Source organism: Danio rerio, chromosome 2 (assembly GCF_052040795.2).
Source record: "Danio rerio strain M-AB ecotype USA chromosome 2, GRCz13ab, whole genome shotgun sequence".
Taxonomy (NCBI): Eukaryota; Metazoa; Chordata; class Actinopteri; order Cypriniformes; family Danionidae; genus Danio; species Danio rerio.
Window position 1 is genome coordinate 35,375,012 of NC_141022.1, and position 12,103 is coordinate 35,387,114.

At 38.4% G+C, this 12,103-nt stretch overlaps 1 protein-coding gene and 1 long non-coding RNA gene across 6 annotated transcripts in view; both read left to right on the forward strand.

Annotated features, from left to right (window-relative positions):
• The first annotated feature begins 832 nt into the window (after positions 1 to 832).
• Positions 833 to 2,923, forward strand: mycb (MYC proto-oncogene, bHLH transcription factor b). Its single transcript, NM_200172.1, has 3 exons — positions 833 to 995; positions 1,172 to 1,826; positions 2,049 to 2,923. The coding sequence occupies exons 2-3, from the start codon at positions 1,181 to 1,183 to the stop codon at positions 2,591 to 2,593; spliced, it is 1,191 nt and encodes a 396-aa protein (NP_956466.1). The 5' UTR covers positions 833 to 995; positions 1,172 to 1,180; the 3' UTR covers positions 2,594 to 2,923.
• Positions 2,924 to 4,247: 1,324 nt separating this feature from the next.
• The window catches only part of si:ch211-139k8.2, a 76,178-nt gene continuing 68,322 nt past the window's right edge, over positions 4,248 to 12,103 (forward strand). For all 5 annotated transcript variants that reach the window (XR_015478691.1, XR_015478690.1, XR_015478688.1 and 2 more), the window contains exon 1: positions 4,248 to 4,383. This is a non-coding gene — a long non-coding RNA (si:ch211-139k8.2). The remainder of the gene's footprint in view (positions 4,384 to 12,103) is intronic.

Below are 12,103 nucleotides of genomic sequence, written 5' to 3' on the forward strand. Positions count from 1 at the left end.
AACATTTTAATTTATATAAAAGACAATTTAATGACTGCAGATAAATTCAAGATATTTAATCTAACTCAGTTTTTAGATACAGCCAGCAGAGGGAAGCACGAACCGCGTCTGGAAGCAGAAACCATGACAGGCTTGCTCCTTCATCAGGTCAAGATCAAACTCCACATCAGTCTCATTCTGATGATCAGCTATCAAACACACTCTAATATTGATTTGTTTTACAATATAACATACATCATAAACAGATGTGGAATAAGGAGTAAATTAGAATAAGCTGGCAGTAATTGTTAAAAATAGTACAATAGAAGAGTTTCTAATTCTCTGAAATTGTTTTTTTTAATCTTCAGAAGCCATTCATTACATTTCTTTTGTTCGTCACATTTATATTGTGATTATTATACATTACATCATCCTTTTGACAGAGCTGTCTGTTGGGCTTGTATCCGTGTAAATAAGAGGTGCTGTGTGCGTTGTTGTACCGACTCAACTCCGTGGATTCTCGGAATCATCGTCAAGCACAGCTCAGTGTGCGGTGTTTTCATCTAAAGCTCCGCCCCGCGGAAGAACACTATGACAAGTAGTTCCATGTATAACTCGTCTTTATTAAACATGCTCGTCTTTTAAAGCGTTTTTCTTTATTGCTACATTCATGTCTTTATATATACTCTTATGTCATTAAGTTATGGGTTTATAAAATAGCTAATAAGTAAAGCTGGCGTTGTGTTCATCATTCTACGCCGTGAGCGTTTGGCGGGAACGGCGCATGGATATCAATAGTAGGGGGAGGAATAACAATCCGTTGTATTAAAACCCGCGGGAGCAGCTGTTCGAAATCTTGCAGTAAATGACAAGCAGCCGCACGGGTGCTGCAGAAGTGCGCAGGTTCAGCGGCGCGACCCACTCCCACTTTTGGACTTACTTTCACTTGATAGTTCACGCTCACGCTGACATCTGACCATATTGTCAGTGTTCATTCAGCTTTTACCACGGCTACGGTGAGTGCTCTGTTTATTTACCTACTTGTATCTGGCGGTTCAGATAAGTTTACGCGACTTGTCTGACGCATCATTAGTAAATCCAGGAGACGACTGATTGAAGTTGTGTTTAGGATGATTAACATTTGTGTTAACATTTAAAGAGCGAGACTTTAACCATGCCTTCTTCTTCACAGGCACTCACCATGCCGCTGAATTCAAGTATGGAGTGTAAAAATTATGATTACGACTACGACTCCTACCAGCCCTATTTCTATTTTGACAACGAGGACGAGGATTTCTATAACCATCAGCACGGACAGCCACCGGCGCCCAGTGAGGATATATGGAAGAAATTTGAACTGCTGCCCACCCCTCCGCTCTCCCCGAGCCGGCGACCCTCCCTGTCAGACCCCTTCCCGTCCACAGCCGACAAGCTCGAGATGGTGTCGGAGTTTTTGGGGGACGATGTGGTCAACCACAGCATTATTTGTGACGCGGACTACTCCCAGTCGTTTCTGAAATCGATTATCATTCAGGACTGTATGTGGAGCGGTTTCTCCGCAGCGGCTAAGCTGGAGAAGGTGGTGTCGGAGAGATTAGCGTCGCTCCAGGCGGCGAGGAAGGAGTCATCCAGGACCGAGTCCGCGGACATCTGTCGGTCTGTCGGCTTCCTCCAGGACATGAGCACCCCTGCCTCCCAGTGCATTGACCCGTCCGTGGTGTTTCCCTTTCCACTGACGGACAGCACAAAGCCGTGCAAACCCGCGCCCACGCCGGCTTCCACAACACTTCCACTGGATACTCCGCCAAACAGTGGGAGTAGCAGCAGCAGTAGTGACAGCGAATCCGGTGAGTGTTATTTAACTCCTATCAGAACTACCAACTTGGTAGTTCAGCTTATGGTTGTATGGTTTTTAATGTATGAGACATAATTGGCATTTTACTCATGAAGTTGGTGGCGGTTAAAGCGTTAATCCTGGACTGCAGCGTGAGGGGACGCTCCCGCCCACTGCACTTTATTCTACGCTAGGTTGTCAAATTGACGCATTTTTTGCTTTTAAACCCAAACAGATGACGAAGATGATGAAGATGAAGAAGAGGAGGAAGAAATTGACGTGGTCACGGTGGAAAAGAGAAAGTCGGTGAAAAAGTCTGACGCGAACGCAACGCATCAAAGCCCGGTCGTCCTCAAGCGGTGTCACGTTAACATTCACCAACACAACTACGCCGCCCATCCGTCCACGCGGAATGAGCAGCCTGCAGTCAAGCGGATTAAATTCGAGAGCCACATCCGGGTGTTTAAACAAATTAGCCATAACCGAAAATGCGCGAGTCCCAGGACGTCGGACTCTGAGGATAACGATAAGCGGAGGACTCATAATGTGCTCGAGCGGCAGCGGCGGAACGAGCTCAAACTGAGCTTCTTCGCGCTGAGGGACGTCATTCCTGACGTGGCGAACAACGAGAAAGCGGCCAAAGTGGTGATCCTGAAGAAGGCGACGGAGTGCATAGCGAGCATGCAGGAGGATGAACAAAGACTGATCTCACTTAAGGAGCAGTTGAGGAGGAAATGTGAACATTTGAAACAGAGACTCGAGCAGTTGAGCTGTTCTTAAGCTGCCTGGACTTAATTTATGAACTTGTTTTATGCATCCTTGTATGGTTATGCCATGAGTCGATACAAGGTCTGGCGAGGGTGTGGCAAAGTAGTGAGCAATCTTGCATTGATTTATACAATTCACACTGCCTCAATTTGAACGCGATAGAGGTTGAATTTATTTGTATTTAATTTTATTTTTTAGTATTAACATGGTCTATGGTTTCATTTTACTGTTGGCCTTAACTTAATGCTTTTTTGTAAGTTTTGTACATAATGCACATATGTATTCAAGATTCTGTTGATTTCTTAAATGTGTTTCTCTATAAAGTTGTGTTTTTTTGACTAATCCTGTCTTCATTGTGGACTCCTTTCTTTTTGCTTTTTCCTGTCATCATAATGACCCTCTTCAAAGTCTTGGATTAGGTTATCCATAAAGACCACAGTCATACACTGATGTAATGCTTAATTGATCTGGTAGATTTCAGTGTACATAAGACTTTGTTTTGCTCTACATTTATCTTGGCAACACCATCATCTGTTTGTCATTGTGGAGTGACTAATGCTTTTGTCAGAGTTACTCAATTATAAGCATCAAAGCTTTCACCTTTAATTCACTTGAGGTGAATCGCACTTCTACATATTGATATTGTTGTTATCAGCTGTGGCTCATATTCAACTTTGAGATCCACAGTGAGTGGCGTTTACCCAACTGCATAATCTAGTAGAAATAAGTTACTGCTTGCTTCACTACATCTTTCCTAAAAGACATCATCTTTCATATTGCTTTTGGTGTACCTGCTGGGCAAAAATATGTCTCCTTCCCTTCAGTGCAGCAGTTTTGAAGACCATGCTGCAAAATGAAATCCCAGAGGGAAACCAGCTCAGTCTTGGCCTCGCCTTCAACTCGCACATGTTAAATTTGAGTTTGGTAGAATGCATTGCATTCCTCTTTCACAACCAGTTTAAAACTTCAATATAATTAGGTCCTGTTAACTTGGTATCACAAGTTCACTGAACATTTTTTGAAAACAGTCCAGGATGGATGACGATGTCATTTCTCTCTTGCACACTTTCCAAATCGCTTTACTGTTTTCAAGATACTCATATTTGGTGTATGACACAATCAAATACACTCAGTGTTTACATATAAAGCACATATAACTTCAACATTCTCAACTGAATTCATTACAACTGTGGAGCATAAACATGTAACATAAGTAAACTGGTCTGCTGTCATGTCATTTGAGGGTCTGCCATTGCACCAGACAGCTTGCATTGGTGTATTCTCATTCTGCGTACCAAGATTATCATTACAGTAACACTAATTATGGTGAATAAATGTTTTTATAATTGATCCTGGATCTACTTGTAGCAATGATTCAAGAAATGTGCTAAGGAGCCAAATAATTGAACTCTGGCTTTAGATAATGCTTTCTGTCAGTGAGTGACAGGTTGTCAGTCAAGAAAAAAGTTTTAGTGTCAGTCATTAGTGTTGTTTACAATCAATATTACCAAGTTAATGAAACTTAATCGACAATATGTGATTTATATTTATACATAAGCACCACCAGTTAGTTTATAAGTGTTTTGTGTAATAAAAGATGAAGTTGTCGCACGGTGACGTCAAGCCCTGATCTGACTCTATGCAAAGCGCCCACGATGCGCGTGCTGCTGTGAGCACATGGAGGAGAGAGGACGTTCACTTAGCAGCCTGGCTAATGTAGCCCGTGGCTCGCAAAATATTACGAAATTAGCAACATTTTTCACCTGGAAAGTGAGCTGACTCGCCCAAGGCGTCCAAAAATGGTAAGATTGTTTTTTTTTCGTTGTCACGTTCAAGATGTATCCAGTTGTTGTGAAACAAAATCTTAGCTTTAGCAAAACAATGTGCTCATGATTTGTGCCACAGGTGTAAAGATTTAATTCCGCTTCATCTGCTGTAATAAGTGTGAAAAGATTCGCGAAACTATTCAGTTTATATCATTTTTAATGTTTGTTGTTAGCATTTAATTATATTATTGTACATTAATTTGGGCTCTGAACTTTGCACGTTTATGAGCAGTGATTTATTGTTCTGATTTGGCATAGCTTTGCTTCGTGATTTAATACTACAAAACATGAAATGATGTCTCCTTCCCTTCAATGAAATGTTTTGTTAGTACAATCTCGATGTGACTATTGAGGTATAAGTTAGTTAGTTTTATATTTGCACCTTTGTTAAGTGACAACTTGTGACAAGCTCACTATATTGTTTACCATGGTACTTTGAATATTCGGTATGAAATCACATGCAAGTATTCAGAATAGAGGTAAAGTTGGTTTTATATTCCCACATTCGTTCATTTAGAAGTCTCTATATTGTTTGCCATGTTACTTTGAATATTCGATAGGAATTAGCATGCAAGTGTGGCTTGAAAACAACATTAACACTGTTTATTTGACTGTGAACAATGTTGTACTTTGATAGTCATTGAGTGCTAATATGATTTCGCTATTTAGAGTTTGCAAATAATACTTCAAATAAATTATATTATTAAGGGGAAAGTCCGAATGTGTGAATATAAAACCAACTTTTCGTCTATGTATTCAGACTACAAAACAACATTAGCTCCATATTCGACTGTGAACAGTTGTAATTTAATAGTTATTGGTTGCTAATATGAGTCCACCATTTAGACACTGCAAAGAATGCTTTTCTGAAATTATATTAAGGACAAAACCCAAATGTGCGAATATAAAACCAACTTTACCTCAATGATGTGACTTATTGTAACAGTTTTGGTGTTAACCATCGAAAACATTACAGACTTCACATGGGATTTGTTTAAAGCTTCTTCTAGAGCTGGTTATAAATGATACTAACGTTGCAGTGCACATATTTTTATATTCCATTAGAAGAAACATATTAGCCTCAGTTATAGGTGGTTATGCTAATAGAAATGTTTTCTTGCTTTTAAGTAATACTTATATTTTATACATGCCAGTTTTTTAATGCAAGTCAAGTAGGTTCATTGAGAATTCTATGGTATGAAAAAATTAAAAGACGTTTCCAGTCACATAAAGTGTAGTCAGGTTTGATCATTTATTCTTAACTTGTAGACCTCGTCATTGTCACTGTGTAAGCGGTGCCTGTCATCCCTCAGTAAGTGTGTTGACAGAGTTCATAAATAATATTCTGAGCCTCTCAGGCTATCATTGGATTTAGGACTCCCCTGTAAGAGATTTACAATTTGGAGGCTTGTCGTGGTCTACATGTTACTTCTGTAGGGGATTGAATAAGAAGACCATTTCAATGTGATGATAATCATTGGCCCATGAACATTTCCTGCTTATCAAACTATTTCATAACTGTAACTAGAGACAATTTAATCATAACTTAATGTTAAAGCAGCTAACATAACATTATTTATCAATGCGTGGCTCTTTTTAGATTCTCGGATGCTATAGAACTTAAAAATGTAAAACAGGAAATGCATTGTGACCATGGTTTTTGTTTACATTCCTCAACATGGTTTATAATACTAATAACACAGAGAAATACTTTACCTTTCATAAAGTTTTTATTTTGATCCGGTTGTTGATTAGTCTCACCCTCATGTTATGACCATTAGCTAGATGTCTTTGTTTACCAAATAAGTGTATCTAGTTGGATTTGCATTGTAAACATTCAATAAAAGTTAAAAATGTATTTTTTTATTTCATATAAAAAGTTTTTAGTTAGGATACTCCTAAATCCATTCTGCATAAATCCGCACATTTTTTAAACAAAATTCTCAGGAGAGATTGCAAAAAATGTCCCTAGATTCTGTCTGACCCTACTCGTGTCTTTACACAAAATGCAACTTCAGAAGTTGAGATCCATCATCTCATTGGTTGAATTCTACAGGATTTTTAGAAGGTGTGTTGCATTCTTTACCTGGAAAAAAAGTTCTTGTAATGCCAAACCCAAAACAAAATCTTTGTGAGATGCAAAACCAACTGATGGAAGAATTAAGCTGTTGTGTTTACAGTTGAGACAATGAGTGCCTCATCAGGATCAGTTAAACGCTGGCTATTCAAAAGTTTGTGTGCCTGGACTTTGTTGACTGAAAACGACATTCTTGAATGGATGAATGATTGTTGCACACTGGTCTTTCATGCTCCCAAAGCTTGAGGGTGAACAAAACAAACTATGATTGTTGCTTTACATGTCAGTCAGGTATCCTCATGTTATGGCCAGTCTTGGAATAATGAAAGCTGCGATGGAGTCCAGACCTTCCGAAGAACACGAGTCTTCAATTAAGTGTTAATTGAGATTGATTATGTGGGGAAAAGGCAGCTTAAGCTCTCCAAAGATAGAAGTTTTTAATGACGTGACACTTTTTTTTCTTTTTTAGGATGCAATTCCATTGGTCTTTAGATTTGCTGACCCTTTCAATGCATCACTATTGCAGGTGCATCATACAAATGAATTCCTTTTCAAAGCTGTTCCATAGCTTTAACATGTCCCCCGAGAGTAGATTTGACTCAATCACAGAGCTTAGATTTCAGTCAGTTGTGTTGCAGTTGAGCGGTCATTGTGATTGAGTGCTCCATGCATGGGCCACCTTTTTAATGCAACTGAATTTTCCTGTTTAGAATGATATCTGTAGCATGCTGCCTGCTGCCACAGGTCATCTGTGTTGACCTCAGGTCCAGTGCATGTCCATATACGCTGGGAAGGTCTAAAATACACCACACCCTCAAGACTGTTGACATATCATTTGTCTCCCATATAAAGTATACTGCTGACTTCATTATTCATTGGTCATGAAGCATGGATTCAAATGCACCTGGGGAGATGTAGCAGCTGGTGGAGCATGCAGAAATGATTGCTCCAGCAACATGGCTGAATTGGTTTTGATTAGATGAGCACGAATGTTGATCTGAATGCGCGGGATGGCACTTTGTTGAAGTTAATGATCCAGAAACAGAGCTGGCAGGTTCTTCTCCCATATGGAAGCCCAAGTTAGTGTTTACAGTTGGGTTTAGGGCAATGGTCCCAACCTTTTTATCACTGTGGACCAGTCAAAGCTTGACAATATTATTGTGGTCAGGGGGTCGTGTACGTAAATTAGGGTTGGGTGGATGGACAATGCCATCGCTGATGGCCGATAGTAGGGGTGTGAACCAAACTGGTCTCACAGTTTGGTTACGATTATCATGCCATTGATTCGGTTCAATTCGATATCTCGGTGCATTAATGATGCTTTCCTTACACAATTATGTTTTTTCTTGACAACACAAGAATTTTTTTAATCAAAATCTATAAATATATCAATATTTATTTATTATTTGTAATACAATTTTGTCCTTTAATACCTGCAGTGAGATGTATGAACTGTACCTTTATTTGACCTGCTCAAAAAAAACACTAATTGATTGTATCAAACAAAACTCTAATACATGCACAGAAGAATGGATAGGCGTTTATAGCAAATAAACTAATGTAAATATTAAATATAATAAATATAATAACTAATGTTAATATATGCCTCTTGCTTTTTGAGCACTGTCAAGCGAGGTCTTACACCCCTATGATTGGTCATTGTCTTCACCCACTCAACAGAAAGGGCTGCGCTTGGCTTTAGAAATGGAATCGCTATTCACCAATGAGTGACTCGGGAAGAAGCCGCAGTTATAATGTATGTGCACATAATCACATAATATGCGGTTATCACAAGTGATCCATAACAGACACAATAGAGAAAACTTGCACCTCAGGCACGCTTATTGCTTTAACAGCCAAGAGCAGAGAAAAAATTGTCTTATCAACACGACAACGGGTCAAATGTCCAAAGTGAGAGAGAGAGGCAAAGATGGATTTTTACAGCATTTCTACCTAGTATTGTACTAACGGCTCATAGAGCCAAAACCCCATAGAACAGTGCACTTCATTTCACTTTATTTATGATTTAGTTATGTGTAAAACAAAGACCATACGGGTCAGATAGTTGAAAAGGTAGGCTACAAATAAGGAATGTGTTATGAATTTATTAAATATTCATAAATAATGAATTCACCTTCGCCTACGATTATTATGCCATCGTCATTGTAATGTTTTACATTAGACATTGTATGATGACAAATTGGTCAACATTGCCAAACCCTCAGGTAGATTGCTATCAACTGATTGACCATCAACTGTTTTCTCAGATGATGACAAGCTGACAAAACATTGCTGCAACTCTCATACAAGTTTTATTCATGGAGAAAATAAAAATCACTGCTGTGTTTGTCTGAGATAATTAGTGTACCAAAACGTGTATATTATATACAAAATATGAAGCTGATGGGTCAGTTCTTGACACGTGACGTAAGGTACTCTCACAGCATTCTGAAGATGTTTTAAGAATGGATGCACCTGGAGGGCGTGAGCACGTTGCACCGCTGGAAATTGCAAATGACAGCGGCCATTCACATATCGCATCTTTTCCGTACGCAAGTTTGTTATTTTCAATGAAGGCGTGATGAGACATAATATGTGAACGGTAAGGGTGTCACGATTTCGATTTTTAATCGAAATCGATCGAAATTTATGCTCAATTTCGATTATCGAATCAAAAAATAGAATCGTCGATGCTGCCACGCCCCCTTGTCACGTCAGCTTGGCTTGCCAAGCGGGAAAAAACACGCTTGTTGAAGTGCTCATTGAACTGTGCAGACGCAGGAGACCCATCGACAGAGCTTAAACCTTCAGGGCTCGACAATAAGGACTGCCCGATAGCCCGGGGCCAGCGTGCGAGACGCTCGGGTCAGTGTATAGTGCTGCCTTGATGCCTGACAGATCGTTTGTTTGGCATATATCCAGCAGTTGCGCTCGCATCCGCGCCAAATCAATCAGTCCGAGATCGCCTGAATGAGACAGTCTCTGCCCTATTGAGCGGATCGATTGTAGTGAGAAAACAATGCAACGAATTAACGACCCAGGCTATATCACAGTGTATGATGATCGTGTAATAGCCATATATACGGCTATATGAAGAGAGAATGATGAGCAGGGCGAGATGTCATTATTACTGGTAAATGCGAAAGTGAAAGCATGCTGAAATATTACCGAGAGCTGTTTATCCAGCCTGATCTCGGTTTATCCGTCAGGAAAATTGACTGAAATTACTATCTCTTAATTTTTCCATATTTTAATCGTATAATATGTTGTATTAGGCCTGTTGTTTTGTTCATTTCCACACTGACAGCTCGAAAGAAAGATTTACATTGATTTACATTGATTCTTCTGCTCAACAAGGCTGCAATTATTTCATCATAAATACAAATTATGAAATGTTGCACTATAAAATAACTGTTCAAAAGTAGTTTATCATTTAATTTATTCATTTATTCCAGTGATTTTAAAGATGAAATTTTAGCTTCATTACTCCAGTCACTTGATGCTTCAGAAATCACTAAAATTAATTATTATTATATTTATTAATGGTAATAGTAATAAAAGCAATAATGTCTGGAGTAATAATTTTATTTGAAACTACATACAATAACAAAGCAGTTATTTAAATTTTTGATAAATATTTAATAATTTAACATTTTTTACATTTAATAAATGTAGCCTTGATGAACTGAATAAGTTTTCTTAAAAACATTAAAAAAATACTGTAAATATATATATATACAGTGAAAGTCAGAATTATTAGCCCCCCTTTGTTTTTTTCTTTTTAAAATATTTCCTATATGATGTTTAACAGAGCACGCAAATGTTGATAGTATGTCTGATAATATTTTTTCCTCTGAACAAAGTCTTATTTGTTTTATTTTGGCTAGAATAAAAGCAGTTCTTAATTTTTTTTTATGAACCATTTTAAGGTCAAATTTATTAGCCCCTTAAGCTAATTGTTTTTCAGACTGTCTCCAGAACAAACCATCGTTATACAATAACTTGCCTAATTACCCTAGCCTGCCTGGTTAACCTAATTAACCTAGTTAAGACTGCTTCAATCTTTTACTTTCACACTAGTACTTAGTCATTATAGCAAACACCTCAGATACTGTTGGCTGGTTCCTGTTGGTTGTGCACCTTTTTTTACCGATGCCATAATAACGACACAAATCACTGCCTATTTACAAGAAAAAAGTTATTGACAGGTGGTAATTATGTGTGTAACTTGCCTTTATTCATTTACTGTATGATTTGTTTATGGGTAAAACAAAGACCATACAGGTCAGGTAGTTTAAACGTTAGGCTACAAATAATTAATTCATTATTAATTAATTAAGTATTCATAATCGAAAATTGAATCGAATCGTGACTTAAGAATCGAAAATGTAACCGAATCGAGGATTTGGAGAATCGTGACACCCTTAGTGAACGGTTACTGTCGTGTGCGATCTCCAGCAGTTGGTTTTCTTCTTGCACAGACATGCTCGATTCATCTGATTTGTTGACAAATAGGTTGCGGATCTTATCTTTGGCAGTTTATGGTTCCTTTACAGGGCCTTTTCCACGTCTCAAAGAAACTTTCCAAAGATGTCTGTTTCATACTCCATTTTGCTGCTTGTGGGTTAAATTTTGGCGCTCAAGTGACCGAAATGCAATCGAGAGAATGCGGTCATTTTTCAAAATAAAAGATTTTTCAAAATAAAAGATTGTTCAAACTCAGACAATAAATAAAACAGAAAAAATGAATGATTTCTAATGCAGCCCAGTACTAATTGATTCACGGACCAGTACCTGTCCGCTGCCCAGAGGTTGGTCACCACTGGTTTAGAGCATTACATACATTTCTGTCAGATCCCATTATATAGCCTTGTAAATGGATTTCCTGCTGTTGAATGGATGTCGTGATATAGAATTTTTTTTAATAAGCTGAAACCCTGACCTGGCCTGGCAATAGCTAGTATTGAATGATACTGAATTCAGACTGAAAAGTGACACGGTTCGGTAAAGTAAGCTCATAAAAAAAGATGTAATGTATGAATAATATTGTAGATGTGTATATGGGAGGCTAATGACTTTTATTAAATGACACATCATAGAATTAAGGAACAATGTTTGCTTGCTCATAGACTGAATATGCCCAAAGGATTCAAATATATAAAAAAGTAAAGGTTTTAATTTAAGGTAAAGGTTAAAAATTTGCTTTTTATTTCCTCACCCTCAGATCATCCAGGATGTAGGTGACTTTGTTTTCTCCAGTAGAACGTCCAGTAGGACGTCTGTTGTGACATCATAATGGAAACCTCATGATCTGTTGTGAAGATCAGGCTACGGTTATGTTGATCACTCGGCCATAGGCTGAACTCATGTTCTCTTTCATTTACATAACCAGAGACTGCGTATTTATCTCAAAAATAAATCCCAGAGAAATCTTTATTTAAACTCTGTGCCCTTTGGGGTGAGTGAGTTGTAATTGTCTGTTGCGGTCAGCCCAGTTTTTGGCTCTTAGCACTGAGTGTTTAAAAGATGAGTGTGAGGCTGACATGGTGCTAATGTCACCGAGTCTCATCCTGTCCTCACACTGGGGTTCATTGGGGGCACTGGCAGCTTCCCAGATAC

What these genes read in the sequence shown, in the direction of transcription:
- mycb (NM_200172.1), top strand. Translation starts at nt 1,181, where the DNA reads ATGCCGCTGAATTCAAGTATGGAGTGTAAAAATTATGATTACGACTAC. An exon ending in CAGTAGTGACAGCGAATCCG is followed by an intron (nt 1,827 to 2,048) that starts GTGAGTGTTATT and finishes AAACCCAAACAG; the next exon opens with ATGACGAAGATGATGAAGAT.